Raw genomic sequence first — 25,283 nt, forward strand, 5'->3', positions numbered from 1 at the left:
GAATATCAAAGGAAACCCATACATTCTATCTCGGACCGGATAGGTTCGAATATCATCGAACGTATCAGATTCAAACACAAATTTTGAGTTACTTTAGGAACTGAATTCTATACGAATGGTCCGAATTCCACTTTGCCAGTATCGCCTGTACATTCTCATAAAAAAAAAAAAGTATCGCCTGTACACTGTACAGACTCGTTAATTTTTTCAATAAACGTGAACAATTGTTATTTAGCCCTGTTTTTTCTTAAATTTGCATCCTCCAGTCTAGTCCAGAGTCCAGACCGCGACCTGTACGAATTTTGCTCCTGATTTATTTCCTCTTAGGTTTTTGCTCCCTCCACCTATCCTTTGCTCTGGCGCATCAGTTCGATCTCTTCCTCTTGCAAATCTCGCGGGGTGGGCACAACCCGACCCATTAGTTCGTTGCGAGATGTCTGCTCACCGGGGGAAAAAATTTGAAGGGCTTAATTTGGAGCCTGTAGCAACAGCACAGGTGCCAAACTGTGGTGTTTAAATTGTTCTTTTTGGTTATTAGATTTCAAATTGTTGAGTTTTTTTTTTCTAGAAATACTGAATTTTTGGTTCCAGTTGACCCCAATTTTGCCCGTTTTGAAGCTTTTTTACTGTCGATTGATGTCTAAACATTGAGATATGGCCAAAGGCATTTCAAAATAGGTGCTGAACTATTATTTAGGTATGCACAACAGTGTGCTTGTCTGTAGATTCGAGGTTGAATTTCAGCTTGGTGGCCGAAATTCTATCAAATTCAACTTATGTGATTTTTAATCATATCTGAACAAGTCTTTAGATGGCAACTGCAATGCATAATTGGAAGCCTTTAGATAAATTCTTACTGACAGTTATTTTTATTATGACACCTAGAAAAGAAGTCTGCGCAGTCAAACCTCCGGTCAACTTTCGGAACCCACTATTGAAGGGAATCCTGGTGATAATGTATGATTTTCTTAATGCCTAAATTCTAACCATTTCTTAGTGGTTTTTTTTTTCTTACTATTAGGCACTAATGCGATTAATGTTTTCTTCTTTTATAAGATAGAAGAGCAGGTCAAGCTTACTGCAGAGGGATTACCTGAGGGCTGGATAAAGGAAGTGAAGACCCAAAGGACTGGTTCAAGTAGGAAGAATACGGTATAATTCTTGTTATTTATTGTTGTTGTCGGTAATATTGATAGTGAATACCTTTGTTCTGGATAAATAAAACACCACTTAAATAAATATTAGAGGTAGCTAGCACCGGAACATATTTCTATCTCTTAGTGACATTGGCAAAGCTATGCTAAGTCTATGGATATCATAAGTTTGTAATTTAGCATGCTCCAACTTAGTATTGATCCTACACAGAACTTGAGATAAAGAACCTTCCTTGTCTAAAATTGATTAGGAGTTTTTGTCCAAATGGTTTTTTCTCATTTCATACCAGCTACTGTCCTGAAGTATTGTCCGCACAAAAATGAATTTCGAGATGTTTTTTTGGTTGCAATTAAAATACCTAGCAAAAAACCTATGTTACCCGGATACTCCAATATAGGGTCCGTACCCGTATCGGACACGTATCGGATACCGATACGTGCCCGATACGGCCATGATACGTATCAGATACGCCAGCTGGTGTTCGGCTGACGTGGCGTATCCTTAACGCACTGATACGGTCACCGATACGCGTTGAAACGCACCGATACGGCTCTGTCTGTCTGGACACGCATCCGCACCCGTGCACCAGCACCTCTCTGTGCACCGCGACTACTCCATGCACCGCACATGAACCAAATTTTAAAATCAAATTTTTGGACGCTGCAGGGATCGAACCATAGCTATAATGTTCAGCGCCAAACACCTTTCGACTACTCCACCTTACTCATTTTGTTAGAATATAGTATCTTTTGATATATAATATATACTTCAGTTATTGTACCCAATATTTTTTATATTTATATAATTAATTAATAAAATATATATAATAGGCGTATCGTATCCAGGTTTTTCGCCGTATCCATGCAACATAGCAAAAACCCCAATAATCAAATTTGACATCTCAAATCTGGTAGTATCACACTCCAGTTTGTGTTTCCATCATGTCTTTAAAATTACCAATTATGTAATTACAGGCATTGTTTGTATGTGGAAACTGTTAACATTTCCTTTGCAAGAACTTTAATAGTTGCCTTGAGAGAAGAATATTCTATAAATGAAGTTTCCAACAGTAGGCATTATTAATATACCGAGAGAACCACCCAAACAGAAAGGTATAACAAGTAATCATATTCTCGAGTTATATCAACTTTTTTAGTGTGCGCTTATGTGTCAATGTGCATATTTCATAGGTAGGACATTTTTCTTATTTCATTTTGATTGAGCGTTTTACTATAAGTCCATCAATTTTTCTAACACTTATTGAATTTGTGTAGTTTTATGTTGACCCGAAATCTGGTTATGCATTTCACTCATTGGAAGATGCATTAAGGTACGTACAAACTGGTAGTATACTCAGCTGTGCGGCGATACCTCAAAAAAGGAGCAGGGAGGAAGTGCTTATTTTAATGAACAGTTCTGAGGTAAGCTCCATTTTTTAACATTTCTTGATTTGTTACACAGCACAAGTGGTCTATGATACAGAAAATTATTAGGGTCATTAGAGGGCTTCATATCTGGTATCTTATTATCTTTTAATTTCAAACCATTCTTCAAACCCTTTTCTCTTCGAGGGTTGACTTCTCTTTTCATTTAGTGTGGACCCTGTGACCTGTAGTTTCCTCTTCCAGTTCATTGCTTGCCCAGGAAGGTGTGCCTCTAAACCAACCATGTGATCAGAATTCTAGGAATAATCATGTGAATTCTTTTTATCGAATACAATTTTTTTTATCGTTTTTGACTAATGAAGAGTGATTTCGTATTACCTTATGCAGACAAAAAGTACACCACGGCAGACAGTGAAGACTCAGACTGCTACGAGCTCTCCTCAGGTTTCTACTCTTGACCAATCCTATATTAAGTATTGATGAAAAAATCACAGTAACCATGTATGCTTGTTTTAGAATTAGATCATGTTTTTATTTTTATTTATATTATTTGTAGTGATTTTTTTCTTGTGCTTTGTCATCTATGTAACATCATACCTGTCTGCTTGGTCTTTTATAAAGGTCACATATCAGGCCAAACTTGGTTCTGATGGATTACCTGTGGATTGGATAAAGGAGGTGAAGGCCAGAACGAAAGATTCAAGTAGGAAAGATATGGTAAAATAATTGTTACCTGTTTTTATTGTTTAGTAGTAGTAACCATATTAGTATTTCTTTTTTGTTCGGCGTCATATAAAAAAATCGCTTGACCCTTATCAGTTATAGCACAAGTACTTGAATTTTTTGTATTCTCATTTTGCACATTTTGCACATCTGCATCATATAAAAAGAAGATCAACCACAAAAAGGAGTTCTAAAAAATTTGCATCAAGGAAGCCTTTGATACCAAGAGAGCAACCTTTTCACTGGTTTAAGCAAAAGTAACAATGTGTTCAGTTCATCTAAAGCTTTTTTGCTGTGCCCTCAATTGTCACCCATCAGTTTATGTATTCTCATTTTACACATTTGTATGACTTTTGAGTCATTTCTTTTGGTTTTTCTATATGTCTGTGTATTGTTAACTAATCAATGACTGTAATATCTTAATTGTGTAGTTTTACATCGACCCGAAGACAGGTTATGCATTTTTTTCACTGAAAGATGCTTTGAGATATGTCGAAACTGGTGATCAACGTTACTGTAAAGCCAGACCTCAAAAAAGAAGCATGGAGGAGGTGCATAACAATAATCTCTCTAATTTTCAGAGTACCTTTGGTTATTTGTTTTTGAACTGTAGAATTTGACTCTAGAAATTTGAAGAACTGGTCCTCTTTGGTCCCTAATCAAGGCATCTGATTTGATGTAAATCGGTTTAGTTGGGTGCTAAAATTAGTTTTCAGAAAGATAAAGAAAAGCAGCACAGAGAGAGAAATGACAGATAGAAGATATAGGGCATTTGTTCAAAGGAAAGAATTATTTTGTATTTTGTGAATATTTGTATTTTTATCTTTAAACTGGGGTGTAAGGAATCTAATGAAAAAAATAAATAGTCAGGCAAACAAGAGTAGATAACAATAGTCTCCCATTCCATTGGACGATCTTTCTCAACAAGCTTAATTATTTACTTTTTTGTGCAACAATTAGTTGCCGGATCTAACACAGTTACTTTCTTTCTTCTCCCTCTCTAATAAACATAACAGATCTAGTCAGCGCCTAGAATTTTAATGACACATGATTATTTAATAGCAGTATTTGGCAATTTTAAGCATTTATATTGGATTAGTTATAACCATGACTACGTTATATTACATGCAGATAAAAATTCTCAGCAGTCAGACGAATAAGACTGAGAGTACTGCAAGCCCTGCACAGCCTTCTAATTTGATTAATGATGGAACGTCTGGTGATAATGTTTGCAAAGCTGTACAAGAGAACGAATTAACTTCTCATGGGTTACCTAAAAACTGGATAAAGGAACTGAAGCTGAGAAAGAATGGAACTAAGGCGGATCCGGTAAGATAATTGTTGTTTGTTACTTGTTATTTTGTAGTATTTTTTTTGTAGCATTTATTGTACACTGGGAAAAGTCACTTGAATTTTGATTAGTCACAGTAGTGTGTGCTAGAACACTTTGTTGAGTTGATAAGCAGATGTAAGAATTGTTGTTGTTATAAAACCATAAAATATTTGTGGAAGGGTCAATTTAAAAACTTATGTTAGTAAGAACAATAGTTGTAAAAGGAAATATAATATTAGCAACCCGGAAAACACAATTTCGATGTATGGCATAAGGTAAAATAGCAAATAATTTATGCTTAAATATAAAGCTGATATTTTGTAACGAACTAATAATTGGCCCAACATATAAGATAATGCGAAACTACTTGAGAAATTATTGTATAGTTTAGGGGTGGGATTTGAAATTTTGAACTCATGCCTTCTCCAAGACATCATGAGAACCTCTAATTAACTAAGTTGGGTAGGCCTTTTTGGAGATCAAGATAATAACAACAAAACCTACGTTGTGAGTACTTATGAAGTCGTGTGCTGGTCCTTACAATTTGTTGACATTTTATGTGTGGATCTAAATGCTATCAATTAGTTAATGTAATGTAATATCTCTTGAATATTTTGCAGTTTTACATTGAGCCGGATACAGGTTATGCATTTTTGTCACTGAAAGATGCGTTTAGATATGTCGCAACTGGTAACGTACTAAGCTGTGTCATGAGACCTCAAAAAAGAAGCATAGAAGAGGTGCAGGCTTTAATAAGCAGCTCTGAGGTACACTAAAAATTTAAAAATTAAATAAGGTTACTTAAGTGTGCTGTTTGTTTGTTTTTTCTGTTCAAAGTACTCAATTCGTTAGTAATTAGCTAGCCAGGCAGCATTAGAGCTAAAGGCACACATAACCTGGATGAATGTCTCTGACTTAATCTGATAATAATCTGCCAAGCATATTATGATATCATATTGCTCAAATAATATAAATTATAAGAAAATATTTCACGTGTAGGCTTCATCTCTTTCTTATAAGAACATAATTCAATTGAAATTTTGCTAGAGGCGGTAAAATATTAACACCTGAGTGGTCAGGTTAGAGACCCAAAATGGGTTTATAAATCCGAATACTAATCCCAATGAGCAGATTCGAATGACTTAAAAAACCAAACACTTCCGGCCTGCCTGGTTGTCTCTTCTTACTGCAGTAATCTTGTTCAGTAGCTAAATAATTTGGTTTATGCGAAGAAAACACTATTACATTGATTATGCTGTTGTTGATTTTACTAAATGAAAACAAAATTGATGAGTTTTGAGTTATTAATACTGACTTCTGCTGTTTGTCATTTTTGAAAAACAAAAAAAATTAATCCAGATGTCTAGCATTTCTGGAATGAAGGCTGTTCAGCGAGAGAGCTCGCAACCTGTTCTGCTCAATACTTCACAGCAAAAAAGAAAAAGGAGCCCTGTGAAATCTTCAGCCCTGAAGCCGGAGGAGGATTTGAACATCAAGGGAACTGACAACGCAACTGGGACCACTTCCCGGAGAGTGAAGCAGCGCATAGGGGGGCCACCGACAGTCAGAGCTTCCCCTCGTCTGTTGTCCCTCAAAGCTGAACACCACGAAGAGAATAATGAGTCATGTAGTACTCTGCCCAGCATGTCAAATTCCTCTGCCCCTCCAGACCCAAAGCCTGAGGAGGTAGCAATGGTGGAAAATGGCAGTTCAACCAGGGCCCCATTGCGAAACGGGAAGCTACGCAAAGAGACGCTCATGCCGAACAGAGTTTCTCCTCACCTTGCTGCTCCAGAAACTACTGACATCACATCTGTTGACACCAAGAATAGCTTGATGAGCAAAAACAGGCGACTCAAGAGTCAACCTAACCTAGAAAACAAGGAGGAAACAATAGAAGGTGCAAGTGGTGGTTCAACAGGGAAGTTATTGCGGAGCGGAAAGATGCGCACAGAGAGGCCCACGCCGCCCCTAAGAGGTTCCTCTCGTCTTGCAGCTCTGACAGCGACAACTGATGGCCCTAATGAGCCTGACCTGGAGCTGGAGGAGGAAAAGATAGAAGGGATCAAAGGCAGTTCAACTAAGGAGGCCACAAGGCGCCGAGGGAAGATGCACAGAGAGAAGCGAGCATCCGTCAGAGCTTCCCCTCGTCTTGCAGCTCACACTGATGCCACTTCTGTCGAAAATGATAATAGCATGATGAGTCAGCATGACCTGGAGCTCAAGGAGACAACAATAGAAGGGGCAAATAGTGGTTCAACTGAAACCCGACCCCCAATTCGTAGAGGGACGATGCGCAGAGAGAGGGGCACACCCGTGAGAGCCTCCTCTCGTCTTGCAACTCAGAATATGACAAATGATGCAACTACTGTACAAAACGAGAATAGCGCAATGAGTAATGATTTGTTTGGGCCCATTAGTCAGCCTGACCTGGAGGGCAAGGAGGAAACAGTAGAAGGGGCAAATATCAGTTCAACTGGGCCTCCATTGCGTAGAGGGAAGATGCATAGAGAGAGGAGCACAGCCCTCGGAGCCTCCTCCCAGCTTGCAACTCAGAATATGACAAATGATGCCACTACTGTACAAAGCGAGAATAGCACAATGAGTAATGCTTTGTTTGGGCCCACTAGTCAGCCTGGCCTGAAGCACGAGGAGGAAACAGTGGAAGGGACCAAAGGCAGTTCAACTAAGGGGACCACAAGGCGCCAAGGGAAGATGCACAGAGAGAGGAGGGGCACACCCGTCAGAGCCTCCTCTCGCCTTGCAACTCCGACAATGACAAATGATGCCACTTCTGTACAAAACAAGAATAGCACCACGATGAGTAATGCTTTGTTTGGGCCCACTAGTCAGCCTGACCTGGAGCGCAAGGAGGAAACAGTAGAAAGAGCAAATGTCAGTTCAACTGGGACTCCATCATTGCGTAGAGGGAAAATGCGCAGAGAAAGGCCCACGCCTCTCAGAGAGGAAGCTTTGTTTGGGCCCACTAGTCAGGCTGGTCTGAAGTGCAAGGAGGAAACAGTCGAAGGGGCAAATATCAGTTCGACTGAGACTCCAATGCGTAGAGGGAAGATGCGCAGAGAAAGGCCCACGCCTCTCAGAGCTTCCTCTCGCCTTGCAACTCTGGATGCCACAGATAATGCCACTTCTGTTGAAAATGAGAATACCACGATGAGTAATGATTTCTTTGGGCCCACTAGTCAGCCTGACCTGGAGCGCAAGGAGGAAACAGTACAAGGGGCAAATGTCAGCTCAACTGAGACCCGAATGCGTAGAGGGAAAATGCACAGAGAAAGGCCCACACCTCTCAGGACTTCCACTCGCCTTGCAGCTCCAGATACTCCAAATAATGCCACTCCTGTTGAAATTGATAATACTGCGGCGATTAATGCTTTGTTTGAGCCATCATCTCCCTCCCTTTCATTTCTAAATGTGGGACCCACAGGTCAGCCTGACCTGGAGCTGGAGGAGGAAAGAATAGAAGAGGAAAATGACAGTTCACCTGGGACTCCGTTGTACAATACCAGACCTTTCAAAGCTTCCTCTTTCCAAGCAGCTCTCAAAGTGACAACTGATTGCACTTCCGAGAAAAATAATGATAACATTGGAAGTAATGTTTTTTCTGTGCCACCTCCTTTACATCCAGATTTAAATTTGGAATCCAGTCTGGCTGACTTGCAACTCGAGGAAGTGATAACAGATGGCAATAAGTCTGAATCTACAATGGGGCCCGCTGCTGATGAAAACCATGAAGAGAACAACAAGACAGGCAATACAATGTCTGAATTGCCATTTTCTCCTGCTCGTCCAGATTTGAATTTGGGACCCACTAATCAGCCTTACTGGGAGCCCAAGGTGGAAACAATTGCTGCAGCAAATCGCAGTGCAATAAAAACCACCACCTCACAGAGAGTGGAGCCACGAAGAGAGGTGCCGACCCTCGAGGCCCCGAAAGCAACTACTGAGGCCGCCTCTAGCAATACCAATGAAAAGAACAGAATGACAAGTAGTGCTTTGCCTCAGCCATCGCATTTTCCTGGCCGTCCTGATCTAAATTTAGGCCCCACCAGTCAGCTCACTGTTAAGAGGCAGGAGGAAATGTCCCGAGCATATGGCAGTTCAACTGGGAGGCCCACCACACCTGTCAATGCTATGAGACTGCATGGTGTGAGGCCCACACCACCGGTCAATGCTATGACCGAAACTGCGTCTTATTATAATTACGGAAATAACATTAAGATAAGTAATTATTTTGGTTCGCCGGTCAGGTCACCTGTCAGTCAAATAATCACGGGATCCACCAATCAACCCAACCCTCGAGAAATTTGGTTTGATGCTACTGCTGCTGCTGCTGTGCCCTCTACTCCGATAAGTGACCTCAAAAGAGCACCAGACCTGAACATGGTCCCCATGTCTTGGCCCGAACATAACGTGGGACCCAAACTGGAGCAGCTTGCTGCTGTAAATACTATGAGTGAGTTTAACATGCAACCACCTGTACCTTCTGAAATTCTGTACCAAGACCCTACCATGGACGCCCTGCTGAGTGCTCAAGAAGCGGGCCCAAGCATGCCACCACACATGTCAATTGATGCACTTAATTCACCTTTGTCACCCTTCTTTGGTGATTTTTGGCATGATCCCTGCTTGAGTTATGCATTTAATACTCTAACTGGGGGTATGGATCAACAGCGCACAACAGGTCTGGGCGCGGGACCCGAAAATAACGCAAATTGGGCTGGTGCTAGGAATGGTGGACCCCCTGTAGAAAACCCTAGTATTAGTCCGAATCAGCCCACAACCCAAACCCCGCAATACATAAACAATGGAATGCCATTTCCAAAATGAAGCAAGTAGGCATGAAAGACAGCAATTGGGAACCAACCTCCTCTTTGTTATACTTGTTTATGAGAGCCCCCCTTAACCCCCCCCCCCCCCCCCCCCCCCCCCCCCCCCCCCCCCCCCTCCCCAAGGCTCAATAGTAATCATTTTAGTTTAGCTGGTCACTTCCGAGCTATTTCTTGTTGTACTTTGTTAGGTTTATTATGGGCATGAAGTTATCTTTTAACAGTTGCCTTGCTTAGGGTTTGTGTATGGGTAGACTGTAGGTCAGACAGATATTTTTGTCATTAATCTAATATAACTGTGGGTGAACGTTTTATGTATATTGTAATCTTTTTATTGTGTCATGACTCATGACTCATGAGGCGTTTCCTTGTTTCGTGTATAACTCAAATCTGTGATCAAATCAATTTACTTCCCTGTAGACTGAGACAAGTATTTAGCCTATTTGATTGATAGATTCACAATATAGTTGTACGAGTGAGTTTGAAATAATATAATGCTGGCCTCAAATTTTCTTTTATTTATTTTTCCTGTTCAAGAGATGAAATAATGTACTCCAGGCAAAATATCCCAAGAAATTTAAAAGTAAAAAATAAATAACTTGAACCTTTTAATTCCCCATTGCCTTCTGAGTTTCTCTTACTTTGTTTAATTTTCTTTATTGTTTTCATGAAAAAAATAATGTCTTTTCTACGACTTTCCTATAATAACAACAATAAATTAAATAACAAAAAGAAAAGGCAATCTTGCAAATACTTTTCAATAGACAATTATCATAAAATATACAGAACAAGAAATAATCATATCAATTTTGAAACCAATTAAAAAAATGGAGAAAATGTCAAAGTAACAAATAATAAAAATTGATTTTTAAGAGTTCCTTCATCCAAGGAAACAAAAATCTGCATGACATATGCAGAGAAGCATTACGGCCAGATTAAGGCGCCAAATACAGTAATTACAATAAATCAAATTCAAATCATCCCACCAGATTGTAAAAAAGAAAAGAAAAAGAAAAATGAATATCAAAACGATCGATATAAAAACAAAAACCGGATTCAGTTTCAGACTGAGTGTACAGAACCCTCATCGACAATGAATGTAGGGCGAGACAGCATGAGTGGCCGGTCCTTTGCCTCCTCTTCATCATCAAATTCATCCTCGGCAGTAGAGAGGTTGATGCAAGAACAACGCTCAAGTGATGAGAAGAATGCCGCAATAACGCTCATTGCCATCCATGTCCCAATCCCCTCAACCCGCTCATTCATCGAAGATTGCCGGCTCATATCGCCAACATTGCTGCTGTCGGTCTTGTTATCAGCCATTTTTCGTGCCGAGAAAAGAGAAGAGAAGTTGGGTGCTTGCTTGTGGATTTGAGAGAGGGGATTTTGTATTTGGAGAACTAAAAATAGAATGGAGCATATGACTATGAGGTTGTTATGTTTGTTATTAGTTTGGTAACGGTGATTAGAAATTGAGCAACAAATCTAGAAGATGGAAAGCGGTTAAACACAAAAAATATTATTTTATTTTTATACATGTAGATTATAAACTGTTAATTTCTGACTCTTTGGTAGTTCACTTGATAAGTGAAGAGATATCACTTGGATTTTATCGACAGCCTAACAATCAAATTTCATATGAGGTATTGGAACTCTCGGTTAGTGCCTCAAAAATTCAGTTTAAGTTTTCGTTCAACGGTAGGCATTCAACGATCGGTATTTTGAAAGTTTTCAAAGTCCAAACAGATCGTTGAATGCCTACCGTTGAAACGAAAACTTAAACTGAATTTTTGAGACACTAACCGAGGGTTCCAATACCTCATATTTTTTATACCTCATCATACCTCATATTTTATATCTTCATTTTCATATATATTATATTATATATACATATATATACATATATTATATTATATATACATATACATATACATATACAGAGTTAGGCTGGGGTGCTATGGATAGCATAGTGGCCTCTATGCTACGGCTCAATATTCGAGTTTTCAAAATCCAAACGGTCGATCCGAACCGTTCATCTTATTCTCCATATTAATATCTGCTTGGAGACCAAATTTTATAATTTTCTGAATTTTTTTACTATTTATTAAGCCACTTTGAAAATCGCTAATCCAACGGTTTTACTGTTTTGTGCATCCACCGTTGGATCAACAATTTTGTAAAATACTTAATAAATAGTAAAAAAATTCAGAAAAATGTAAAATTTTGTGTCCAAGCAGATATTAATATGGAGAATAAGATGAACGGTTCGGATCGACCGTTTGGATTTTGAAAACTCGAATATTGAGCCGTAGCACGGGAGGCCACTATGCTATCCATAGCACCCCAGCCTAACTCTACATATACATATACATATACATATACATATATTATATTATATTATTTTTTTTTACGGCCGTAAAAAATCCGGCATGAAAAATGTTGATCTGGATTATTTGTAGCAGTCTTTCGAATAAATCAAATTATATAGTATTCCATCTATTTTTTAAAAAATATATTAAAAAAAAATCCTAAATCCGGAAAAAAAATTTCCGGAGTTAGAACCGAGTTTCCGGAAAAAAATTTTCCGGATTTAGAGTTTAATTCCGGAAAAAAAATTTCCGGAATGGGTAGATTTCAAAAACAACAACCGATTCGGATATTTTTTTAAATTTAATATAAAATTTGGATATTAATAAAAAATTCGGAAAATAGATGCACGTTAAAATTATCAGTTTGTTTATTTAATTTCCTCTATTAATATGCGATGGTTGATATGTTTTCTTGCTAGCCTCTACCAAGATTTCAGAACAGAAAGAAAAAAAGACAATGGGATGGTTGATATATCTAACACGCATAATTTGTTCCTAAAAACAAATTGAACCCAGAGAATAATCTTAATACTTTGTTCCTTTAGTTATTTCATTCGTTCAGCCACTTAACTACGGGCTAATGGTGGTAAAGTTTTTATCTTTCATTAGCCTAATTTTGTCGAAAAAAAAAAGGAAAACAGCATACACATACACAAAAGAAAAATAAAGAGAAGAGAAGGGAAAGGAGAAAATTACTAGTACGGTACTGGTTTCTGAATTCTTCTCATATATGAATGTATGCAAATTGACAGAGAATGGGAGATAGTCAACTTCGAGGATTTTGATGCACGATGTGGAAATCCCTCGAAGCAATGCATATGAAGAAAAGAACAAATATTTGATCTAGTCACAAAGACACATGATCTCTATGTGATAGATCATGGATTTAAAATTCGAATGGAGAAAATCTTTTATTGTATTAACAATGGTATTAAACAAAGGTTTAAATAGCGTTTATCGCGTCATAGCGTGCCGGCTGAAAAAACAGCGCTATTCCCAAATAGCGCTGATAGCGGCATAACTTTTATGATCCAAAAACGGTATAGCGCGCTATTTAGAACGCTAGTATTAAATAGTTTGATGGCTTGACCTTCAGTCTTAGAAAAAAAAAAAAAAGCAATGCAAAAGAAGAGATATACTCAGAAAGAAACTAGATTTTTTAGAGGGACCTTTTTGAAAGAAATTTATCATCTTTGTTCCCCTTGTTTGTGAGTCTTGTTAGGTTTGAACATGGCTCCGGAGAAGTGCAAAGGGTTTTGCATGAGATTTTTTAATTAGAGCAATGTAAGTCTGTTCCGTATTTGATCCGTATTCATATAGAAAAGTCCCAATCAAAACATAATTCTTTTGTGGCTAAACATGTGGGATGAACTGATATACCAAAAAAATTGAATCAATTATTCGTTTCTTTCAATGAAATGGGTCTTTGTTGGCCTTTTTTTTTTAAAATTGAATCAATTATTCGTTTCTTTCTCTGTCATCGAAATATTACCTTCATCCATCTAGTTTTCTATATTATTTTTAATTAATTTTCATAAATAAAAAAATTCTGAAATCCAATTTTGAGTACTTTAGATCCGGACTCCTAACAGACATTCCTATGAGCACATGGGCTGCGCCCTCCGTCTTTTTCGCATAATAGTAATCACATTTTAAAACATCAAACCATCGTGATGGCAAAGAAAATACAACCTTTTTAGTTTTTAGGTGGCCATCAACCTCAGGCCATCTCATGGATCTTATTAGTTTATATTTTCTAACAAGTTTCTAATAAAAATCAAGACGATAATTCACTAGTCAGATTGAATAACATTAAAAAAATATGTTTCTAATAAAAATCTTAATCTAATGATTTTATAAATGAATCAATATCGCATTGTTCAAGATAAAATAAATAGAAGTTCAATAATAAACGCAAATTTAAGAAATCAGTAGTCAAATTTATATGTTGGTTTTAATAATAAATTCGGTTAGACAACTATAACTAATGATATTTAAATCGTCTTTTAAGACAACAAAACTTGTATGTGAAATTTCAGTGGCATGCGGCCAGGACGCCAGGTGTCCTTATCGCAACAATCACACTCACGAGAGGCGTGTTAGCAAAATGTGGTCGGTACAGGACAATCAAAATTATGGATTTGTTATTGCGAAAGTTGTCCTTTGTTTGAAATAGAAAACAGTCATACGTTTATAAGTAATACCTAGTTGTTAACATAACTTTAAAATTACATATCCCCTCTAAATTTTAAAATTACATATTTTTCTCTCTAAATTTTAAAAACTCATATTCATTCATTTTATTGTCTTTTATATGAAAACACATTCTAAATTCATAAAATACTAATTTCACCATTTTATTAAAAATCATAAAACGTTCATCTGACTTCAATTTGAATCTAAAAGGTTCCTCTAACATTTGACTTGTTTTAAAATCTGTGCGTGCTAGGTTAGCACAAATCTTGAAGCGAACACATAGATATTGAAGCAACGTGCACAGATCTTAATGCAATGAACACGAATGAAAATTACTTTAATATCTGTACGCACTAGATCAGTTCGAATCTTGAAATAAACACGCACAAATCTTATTGCATGCACACGGATCGGACAGTAAAAAAAACCTTTCAGATTCAAATTTTAGTCTTAATGAAGGATAAAATAAGTATTTTATAAATTTAAGATGAATTTTAATACAAAAGACAATCAAATGAGTAAATATGTGAGTTTTTAAAGTTTAGAAGGAGAAATACATAATTTTTAATATTTAGAAGGTAAATACATAATTTTGAAGGTTTTGAGGGGTATACATGAAATTCCCCCATTTTATAATCAAAAGGATAAACAGGTCGAAATATCTTCGGCATTTAATGATAAGTTAAGAATTATAAGCATGAGATGTAACTCAAAAAATCAAAATTAAAATGAAGATAAGTTCTAGTGATCAACACAGAGACATAACTAAGCACAAAACATCAAAGTATATACAACTCGATCAACAATGCTTACGCACTAATACAACCCGAACACACTCGAGAGCAATTCAGTTGCCGAACTATCTGATCAGCAAATTTATAAAAAAAACACATTGAAATATTAATTTTCATTTGACATGAGAATCATGGACATCAAAGATAATGTCAGGGGTAATAAGAGGAAGTTTGTTTATGTACACGAACAGCCGCCTCAGGTTTTCTCTGTAGACTATCGCTTGGTCGACTACATCTCTGTTGTCTACATAAATCCATAGATCACTCGAATCGACTCTTTTCAAGGTGTCCCGGCAAAAAGGACAAGACCGTGATCTTGAACTCCTGTGTAGAGAGAGAAAGAAAAAACATAGTGGAAACAAGCTTAGACAGGAAGGACAGTATGTCTGTAATTATAACTAGAGAAATGTACTAATGCACTTTTGTTTGTTGGGCCCTTGCCTGATATAATAAAGAAATCTCTGAGAGGTTCTGGTCGATATCTCTGTTTCCAAAGTCCAAATATCTCTCTTTACAAAGTGCAAACAGTCGATCGGAACCATTCAACATGATCTCCCTAGAAAAATCTACTCGGTGATCAAAATTAACATTTTTTTAGAATTATTTACTTCTTTTAAATAGGTACAATATCACTTGATCTAAAAACTGTAAACATTCAAAAGTAGTGACTTTCTACCTATCTTAAAAAATAGTAAATTTTTTTTAAAATGTAAAATTTAATCTGCAAGTACATTTTCATATGGAGATCACATTGAACGGTTCAGATCGACTATTTGGACTTTGAAAACGAAGATATTGATCCATGGTATAGACCAATCCGCACTATGCGTACCATAGCCTCACTCAAGTAATCTAGCGTATGAATGTCATAATTAAACATAAAAGACAAACAAAACATCAAAAAAGAAACTGAAACTGAACCCGGAAGCATATACCAATAATTCTCAGTTTGAGACAGCTAATGTGAGATGAAATATCAGCTACTAGACATTTTTGTGATCAGTATAATGTACACTTGCATAGTTATAACTCAACTACAATACTAACAACATTTTGTATAGATTAACCGGACAGTAATGTATTAGACCAATACAACCTTAATTTTATTACAAGATACACTAACAATATAATATATTATTTAACAAATGTAATTTATAAACATCTTGTAGAATGACACTGAAATTTACTTGTTACCATTAATATATTTTGCTCTTTGCTTTGTTTATGTCCCTTTTCCTTCTCCAATTCGTTTATTTGTCCTTTTTGTACCCCCTTTTCATTGATTTATGACAAGCAAACTCCAACATTACAAACTATTTTATCACACAAAGTGCATTCATCTATTAAGAGAGCTGCTTCCGGGCAAATAATTTTCAATGTCATTTTTCTCAAAATCTGATTATCCTCCTCCAAAATTTTTGAAAAAAGAATCCCACTAGTTAGAAATAAGTTGAAAGTTTTTACCAGTCTTGGAAACACTTGAGGCACATGGCATGCATACAGCTGGGCAGCAGAATATTGCCACCACTAGTCTCCATGCAAATGGCACATTCCTCTTCCCTCTCTGCATCAATATCCGTGCAATGCATCGTTTCATCATCTTTTCTCCTATACCTTTCCATGCACAAGGCCTTTTGTTTTATTTCTTCCATATCATTTAACCCACTTTGTAATTGCATCAAAGAGGGGAATATCACAGCTGAAAATAAAGGTTTTATAAGAAAAAGAAAAAAAAATAGAACCAAACATATAATCTATTTAGATTGCTGCTATGGTACTATGCATAGTGTAGATTGGTCCGTATTATGGATTAATATTTCCGTCAAATTGATCTTCATATGAAAATGCACTTGCATACTAAATTTTACATTTTTTGTAGAATTTTTTTATTGTTTAGATAGGTAGAAAATACTACTTTTGAATGGTCTACAATTTTTAGATCGAGTAATTTTCTACCTATCTAATATAAAAAAAAGTAAAAAAATTCGAAAAAAATGTAAAATTTGATCTACATGTACATTTTCGTATGAAGATTATGTTGAACATTCAGATTGATTGTTTCAACTTTGAAAATAGAGATATTGATCCATGGTACGAATCAATATGTGCATGTATATATGTATAATTGAGTTTTTTATACCATAGAATTCTCTAATGCTTGCTTTACGCTCTTGCGTGGACATAGTAGTTGACCCGTCAACATAAACCTACATCAAGAATATTCACCTTCAATTTAAAAAAAAAAATAGATAAAAGCAGCTAATTGAGAGGCAAAATACTGAACAAATGGAAAAAAAAATAACCTTGTAAATTAGAATTCGTAAGAAACCAAGAGCACCGGCAAGACTGCAGTCGGTCCATTGTACCAGAAAAAGGAATAAATGAGCAACAGGACTATATGATAATCTCATCTGTAGACATGCACCATCATAGTCTCTTGGATATTCTGAAGCGCTGATAATGAAATAATATATAATAAAATAAAGATAAAATATATGTAAAAAGGTCCAATTTACCTACCCATAATATGAATTGTGGGTCATGAAGCTTCTTTCAGAAGTCACATATCTGAATTAATAATTGACAGAGAAACATGCTTGATAGTGATATATTACTTCATGACAGTACAAAATTTTGGATAACTATGCACTTCAATAAAAATAATACATCAATGATGTTCCCCCATTGACTACATGAAGTGCATAAATACAAAGTTTGGTGAAATTAACTTTCCAAAGAAAGAATTAGAAATCCAAGGGATCTTATAAACACTGGAAAGATATTGGTGTTATTAATTAGTGTGAAAAACAAATTTAGAATTTTTCCCTTTCAGTCCAGTCACAATTAGTTGGGAAATGCAGGTACTACAAAAATATCTTGCCAAATTCCTGGTAAAGATTTTAACAGAGCAGTTTTAGCTTCATGCAGCGCATGACCTATAGAATCAAAAGAGCATTGCAAATGATTCATGCGCTGCATGAAGCCAAAACTGCTCTGTTAAAATCTGTACCCCAAATTCCCAACAAACATACTCAATACCTAACTACAGTAAAAAAAATCCCCATTTCTCTAAACAGGCACCAGCTGATGAAAATTAAAATTTATATTAAAAAAAAAAACAAGAAGAAAACAGAGATTCTACCTGACAATCAAAAGCCACTAATTTCCAAAAAAAATGAACAAATTAGAGGAAACAAGAGAGAGAGAGAGAGTAAGTGTGGTTACAGTGTGTTGGCGTGCTGGATATCAGCTTCAAGCGCCTTGAGCGAATCCTTGAAAGCTCTTCGCATGGTGCCCGGTAACATCCCATCCAATTGCTCCCACACTACCGCCGAAATCTAACCCTAAATCCTCTCTCTCTCTCTCTCTCTCTCTCTCTCTCTCTCTAGTTCTTTTGCTTCGTCTCTCTTCTAATGTTCTCTCTCTTTATGTGTGTGTTTTGTTTCGGTGCTTTGAAAGCAGACACGACTGAGTTGAGGGAAAAGAGGCGCCTGCTTTGATGACACGTGTACGGGAGTTGTGGCGCAATGAATAAAAATAATTATTTGCAGGACTTTCTTAAATACCCTCTTAAAAAGTTAAAATTATCAATCTATCTGCTACACTAGGTAGTACTTTTTTAATTCAGTAAATCTCAATTAGACTTTGAAAACAATAAATCTTTTAAAAATAATACGAAGTTATAACTTCTTCTTCTTCTTTTTTTTTAATTTGCAGAAGCTGTGAAGTTGTGAGAAGAAATCGAACTCTCGATTTTTGAAAAGTTATAACATTATCATAATTCTTATTTTGGTCACACCTCAATCGTAAAAATCACCAAAATTATTTTAGTTACCATCCTCAAATTTTAAAATCCTGATATTAACACCGACTTAAAAATATTACAAATTGATTTTTTCCTGGATGTCTGAACCTGTAGTATGATTTAAAAAGAAAACATAAATTTGGTGCACAGTAGTGTTAAAAATGATGCACAGATTAGATTTGCGGACGTGATAACTTATGAATTTTTTAAAGCAATACTAACTAAAAAAATTTCGGATAAAATCAAAGTTGAATAAGTAGCGTTCATTTTTATTTGTTTATTTTTCGGAAGGAACCTTGGTGTGTATATATATATTTAAAAGACTTTCAATAACTTTCACATTTATTTCATTTTAGATATCCCTCACGGGAAAATTAATATATTTTTCTTCGTAGAGAGGTGAGGTTCCTCAAAATGATCGGATGGAAATATCAATATTTCAGTCCTTTGTTTAATATTTTATGGATGGATTTACTCGAATTTAGTAGATCTGCTCTTCATTTATGCTTGGCTTATGTCTTATGTATTTATTATGATTAAGACAATATTATAATTAGAGTAACTAAGCTACTCTTATGATTTTGAAATTTTTTTATTATATATATGAAAATTTAATTTAATTTTATTTTTTTAGAACATTTCATATACTATAGTTCTCTTCATATAATATCAAATTTTTTTTATGTAATTTAGTGGTTAGAATTATATTTTCTAGTTGAGGTGATTTGAATTCAAATTTCACTCATCACATTGTGAATTTTTAATTTCAGTCTCCTCTATCAAAATTTTACGAATTAATTTGAAACGAAATTTTACGAATAATTTTCAGCATTTTTTTTTGTTTTAACAAAGACTCTTTTGTACGTGACTTGAATGTTAGGATCAACAGGTTCTTACTTTCCTATATAGTTCTAAATAGCTAGCTATAGTTTCGGACTTTAAAAGTTCTAGAGCTATTAATCGCTTTCTTTCTTATCAAGGTTATAAATAATTAGCTATAGTTATTTTTGTAGCATTTTCGTAATGACGCGATAATCACTATTTAGAATTTTTTTTTTTGTATATTATTATCAAGGCACTCGACAATATGGAAATTAATAGTTTTGAGATTTAAAATTTAATGTCACGGATGGATAAAACATTAAATCATGCAATCTCTTTTGCTCATACAGTGAAACTTTGTACGGTTTGTTGTGGAATTGAGATTCGTTCCAATAGAGGCGGATCCAGCTTGGGTCGATTTTAATTTTTTTACAGAAATTTATATATGAGGACCGATTTTATCTTCTTTGAAATTTTAAATTTAAAGTTAAAATTATAATAAAAAAAATTCAATTTCAATTGGTAATTAAAATTAGAAATTAGAAATAAAATAATTATATTTTATCTAGTATCTAATTAGCTAATAAATTTTCTATTAACTATTTAAACTCAATTCACTATTTTTTTTTTTGCTTCAAAAAAATTCTGAATCTGTCTCTCTATTTGGATCTCTCAAAATCACAGCGATTTGTTTTAGATCAGGGACAGAACCAGAATTTGAGTATAGGGAGGGCTAAATAGTATTATTACCTTTTTTTGTAATTAAAAAAAATACATAATACAATATAAACACAAGATAAGAATATCATTCACTATTTGAATTCACAAAAAGATACAATAAATAACTAACACCAACAAAGTATCATGTCTATGAGATAAATCACTTCATCCTTAGTTCCATGACACAAATCTAATAATTTAATAGATGAAGATGTCAATTTACAAATAAATTCACTTCATCCTTAATTTATTCTATTATATACTAATACCAGGTCAATTGCAATCATGGAAATATAAATTTCCTTTGTATCATAAAACTGGTTCCAAGTTTGATTATAATTATGAAAATTGAATATTTCTTTCTATCCTAAACCGGTACCAGGTCCTATTGAACATTGGGTACAAATAAATAAAGGAGAATTAATGATATGAAATTCTTACAACTCTCTAAGGTGCCGTACTGCCTCTAAGAATCGGAGAATTGAAATTTGATGGAGAACAGAGACGCTAAGTAATTGGCGGAGTCGTGGAGAACGAAGATGCTGAAATTTAAGAATCGTCTTTTTCAATTTCAGTAGATTGGATATTAATAATAAAATACACGGAATTGTCTTTTTAAGGAGCTTTGCTAGTCGTATTCTAAAATATCATTTGTTTCAAATTATTTCTATGTATTATCTTTTTAATTTGAAAAGGGTTTTAATTTTCTTATTTTTCACTGCTCACGCACGAAAGGCCCACTCACCCAATTCTCCAAATAGAAATGAATCTGATTTTGGTTTTCAAAATTTACATTCAAGCCTATTAACTTTGTTATATTATTATTAGGGGGGCTTATACATATAAAACAAAAAAATTAGTATGGTTTCTATATACTTGGTAATAAAAAAATTTAAAGCTTGGGGTGGCTTAGCACTCTAGCCATAACTATGGTCCCGAAATGAATCTGCTGAAATTCTCGCCTGTAAACAGTGTTCATGAAATCTCTGCTTTTTCAAATCCAGCTGTTAAACTTTTTTGACATGCGTGCATAGAAAATTCAGCTGTTTTGAGATGTGTGCATAGAAAAAATTGAACGGCTAGATTCAGAATTTCAGATATTTTAAAAATACTGTTCACAAACCAGAGATTGCAGCAGATTTCAGTTCCTGTGGTCCACCCCTGTTTTAGATACGTCTTGTTTTCTTGTTTGGTGATGTGCGTGATTGGTGATGCTTATTGTTGTTCTCTATGATTAATTTCAGAGAATATTCAATTATTATTAGTACGTAAATTTGATATTTTAATAAGCACGTAAAAACTGAAAAAAAAAAAATGTAAAATATCAAAAGGCATGGGACCCAAAAAATACCTCCTTTTAGATATAACGTCGCTGTTACGGAGGCGGCCCGTTAGGCTCGTGGGACCCCCCAAAGAATTGGCCCATTAGAAAATTATTGAAAGGTAGATAAGAATCCAACTCCTCTCCTGTTATTATCGTATCACAACATAATTTTACTATTTGGAGAGAATATGTGAATCAGTGCGATTCACAATGGGCCGATCCTAACCGTTGGATTAAATCAATATGTCCAAAATTGGATTGCAGTTCTCTGTTATTATTACGAGAAAAGCAGCGAAAAGAAACCGGGGATGATGCCGCCGGATATTTCTACGGCTGCTCCTGCGGTTTCTTTTGCCTTTTCTGCTTGCTACAGATTCCTTTTTTTTTGGGTGCATGCTCCTGATTTACACACTGTTTGGATGGAGAACAGAGGAAGGAATGGAAGGTAAAGAATAAAAGGAAATAGAGGATAGGCATATTGATATCACACACATTTATATTTGCGGTTTCTTTTGCCTTATCTGGTTGCTACAGATTCCTTTTTTTTTTGGGTGCATGCTCCTGATTTACACACTGTTTGGATGGAGAACAGAGAAAGAAATGAAAGGTAAAGAATAGAAGGAAATAGAGGGTAGGCATATTGATATCACACACATTTATATTAACACAATATCTTTAATAAAATTTAATGAGTGAGTCTATGGTACTAGCATATCACGGGTTGGCACCGTGCTACGGCTCTATATTTGAGTTTTCAAATCCTAACGGTCGATCCGAACCGTTCATCTTGTTCTCCATATTAATATGTGTTTGGAGACCAAATTTTACATTTTTTGAAATTTTTTTACTATTTTTTTAGATATTTAGAAAAACAGTGATTTTCAATAAATCTAAAAAAATAGTAAAAAAATTTCAAAAAATGTAAAATTTGGTCTCCAAACACATATTAATATGGAGAACAAGATGAACGGTTCGGATCGACCGTTAGGATTTGAAAACTCAAATATAGAGCCGTAGCACGGTGCCAAATCGTAATATGCATAGTACCATAGACTCACTCAAATTTAATTTATGAATAATTTTAATTTTTTTTAAATATTTTGCTGATTATTATATTTTTTTCATAATATAATTAATGTAGTGATCATTTATCAAATTATTTGATTTCAATATTTGTTAGATATTGTTTTCCTTATTTTTTAAATCTATTTTATATTGCAGTAATCTTTTTCTGCTTCATGTTTTCTCATAAATATATATATATATATATATATATATATATATATATATAGATAGATAGATAGATGGGCTATGGTGCATTGCAATGCATGGACCCCCTTATGCATTGCACTATAATCATGGATTTAAAGTCCAAACGACCGATCCGAACTGTTAGATGTTTAATCCATATTGAAATGTGTTTGGAGACCAAATTTTACATTTTTTGGAATATTTTTACTATTTATTAAGCATTTTTGAAAATTGCTGTTTTGCTGTGAACAGTAAAAAACAGTAAAATTTTCTGAACCATCAGATCAGCGACTTTCAAAATTGCTTAATAAATAGTAAAAAAATTCCAAAAAATGTAAAATTTGGTCCCCAAGCACATATTAATATGAAGAACAAGATGAACGGTTCAGATTGGTCGTTTGGACTTTAAATCCATGATTAATAGTGCAATGCATAAGAGGGTTCATGCATTGCAATGCACCATAGCCCATCTCTCTCTCTCTCTCTCTCTCTCTCTCTCTCTATATATATATATAGAGTTAGGCTGGGGTGCTATGGATAGCATAGTGGCCTCTATGCTACGGCTCAATATTCGAGTTTTCAAAATTCAAACGGTCGATCCGAACCGTTCATCTTATTCTCCATATTAATATCTGCTTGGAGACCAAATTTTATAATTTTCTGAATTTATTTACTATTTATTAAGCCACTTTGAAAATCGCTAATCCAACGGTTTTACTGTTTTGTGCAGCCACCGTTGGATCAACAATTTTGTAAAATACTTAATAAATAGTAAATAAATTCAGAAAAATGTAAAATTTGGTCTCCAAGCAGATATTAATATGGAGAATAAGATGAACGGTTCGGATCGACCGTTTGGATTTTGAAAACTCGAATATTGAGCCGTAGCATAGAGGCCACTATGCTATCCATAGCACCCCAGCCTAACTCTATATATATATATATATATAGCTACAAACTTTACAAGAAAACTATCAATTCAATTGAACTTTTAAGCACTGTGTCGTTCATTAATTTCCACTCAAACTATATTAATTCAAGGTATGTATTTTTTTTTTTTGAAATTTTTATATTATGATAAACTCGCTTTAATTTTGATACTTTTTATCTACGAAAAAGAAGACAACTACTGGATCGTATTACATATTTTGCTTTAAATTTGCTTTAATTTTTAAACTTTATAATTTTTTTTTCTTAATTTTGATATTTATTATCTATAGTCTATTTTGATTAAAATTGCTTATCGATGTTTTGTAATTAATTTATATTTTCACAAAGAATGGATAAAACGTTAAGTGACAAATTTTTTTTTTATAGTAGATCATTAAAAAATTGTGAAGTTATAAAAAAAAATCGATATATACAATATGATATATTTTAATAATATAATACAACCATTCACTGTTGTAGTTTTCATAAAAAAACTTAAAGATTCAATTAATGAAAATGAATATAGAATATTTATTATGTTAATCTAACTTCTAAAGAAATAAATCGTATAATAATATATGACAGAGATATAGATTTTGAACAAAATAATTTACTTTATAAAATATAACTTTTTTTTCTTAAAAGTTATGACCCTGACAGCTGCTGTCAATTTCTCAAAAAAAAAAAAAGTTATCTGGTAATAGAGAGAGAATCAGTTTTTAATTAATGGAAATACTTAATGAAGGATAAAAATGTCTATATCGTAATATATTTTGATTATGTTGTGTTAATAAAACTTTTTGTTGTTTTAATATCATCACTCGGGAATGGAATGGAATAGAAAGGAAGATTAAGAGACTTTTCATGTTTGGATGATTAATGAGAAAAAATAAGGGTGAAAATGGATCGGATAGTGATAAAATCATAATCGTATCTTTTTTTTTTAATACGGATACATATCAGATATCTGTTTTTCTAATATTATTATTTATTAAAAATATATAATTTTTTTTAAATATGAAGTTTTAATATTTATCAAATTATAATGATAAATAACATAAATATTTTCATAATATATATTAAATTATTTGATATATATCTACTATTCAGATACAAATAATTAAAATTTAAAACCATATCCATATTACTATTCGCACGGATATTTGAATATTAGATATCTGTATCTAATTTTTTTAATACGGATCCGATTTCGGTCGGATATTTGAATATCATATATCTGTATCTAATTTTTTAATACGGATCCGATTTCGGTCGGATAATATCCTCACATCCAACAATTATCCATAATAATTGACTTTCATTGTTCTCATTCTTTGACATCTTAGTTAAATCATCATAGTATTTAATTAGCTTGCTTTTTCATAGATCATGTAACCGGGGATAGGAGGAAGAGAGCTGAAGAGGGGCAAAACAAATATTATACAAGTCCGTATATTTCAACTTGCACAAAAATGATATGGATTCTTATTGAACCGTTTGAATCTAAGTTCAAATTTATTTGGGGATCCGGATGGGGACCTTAACTTTCTACGGCTGCTGCTGTGGTTTCTTTTGCCTTATCTGCTTGCTACATATTCATTTTGTTGTTGTTGTGCATGCTTCTGATTT

The 25,283-nt window shown here is 34.5% G+C and overlaps 2 protein-coding genes and 1 long non-coding RNA gene across 6 annotated transcripts; 2 read left to right on the plus strand and 1 right to left on the minus strand.

Moving 5' to 3' along the window:
* Nucleotides 1-246: 246 nt before the first annotated feature.
* LOC144556625 (uncharacterized) lies at nt 247-9,785 on the plus strand. 3 transcript variants are annotated; one of them, XM_078305012.1, is made up of 10 exons: nt 247-496; nt 891-957; nt 1,057-1,152; nt 2,430-2,576; nt 2,928-2,984; nt 3,162-3,257; nt 3,695-3,814; nt 4,395-4,592; nt 5,217-5,363; nt 5,956-9,785. In XM_078305012.1, exons 4-10 carry the CDS (start codon nt 2,562-2,564, stop codon nt 9,442-9,444), a joined length of 4,122 nt encoding a protein of 1,373 aa, XP_078161138.1. In that variant the 5' UTR covers nt 247-496; nt 891-957; nt 1,057-1,152; nt 2,430-2,561; the 3' UTR covers nt 9,445-9,785. The 3 variants fall into 3 exon arrangements, with proteins under 3 accessions (XP_078161138.1, XP_078161137.1, XP_078161139.1); XM_078305011.1 differs by having other exon boundaries at nt 272-496; nt 886-957; nt 5,980-9,785; XM_078305013.1 differs by having other exon boundaries at nt 283-496; nt 886-957.
* Nucleotides 9,786-14,713: 4,928 nt separating this feature from the next.
* LOC144556822 (E3 ubiquitin-protein ligase AIRP2-like) lies at nt 14,714-18,406 on the minus strand. 2 transcript variants are annotated; one of them, XM_078305276.1, is made up of 5 exons: nt 18,028-18,406; nt 17,106-17,256; nt 16,943-17,009; nt 16,267-16,501; nt 14,714-15,126 (listed from the first exon to the last, which is right to left on the minus strand). In XM_078305276.1, exons 1-5 carry the CDS (start codon nt 18,105-18,107, stop codon nt 14,916-14,918), a joined length of 744 nt encoding a protein of 247 aa, XP_078161402.1. In that variant the 5' UTR covers nt 18,108-18,406; the 3' UTR covers nt 14,714-14,915. The 2 variants fall into 2 exon arrangements, with proteins under 2 accessions (XP_078161402.1, XP_078161403.1); XM_078305277.1 differs by lacking the exon at nt 14,714-15,126 and adding an exon at nt 15,140-15,309.
* Nucleotides 17,263-17,934, plus strand: LOC144556823 (uncharacterized). Its single transcript, XR_013512504.1, has 2 exons — nt 17,263-17,713; nt 17,754-17,934. It is a non-coding gene; the product is annotated as an uncharacterized LOC144556823 (long non-coding RNA).
* Nucleotides 18,407-25,283: the final 6,877 nt, after the last annotated feature.

The sequence above is a fragment of the Carex rostrata genome, chromosome 7 (assembly GCF_964058835.1).
Source record: "Carex rostrata chromosome 7, lpCarRost1.2, whole genome shotgun sequence".
NCBI lineage: Eukaryota > Viridiplantae > Streptophyta > Magnoliopsida > Poales > Cyperaceae > Carex > Carex rostrata.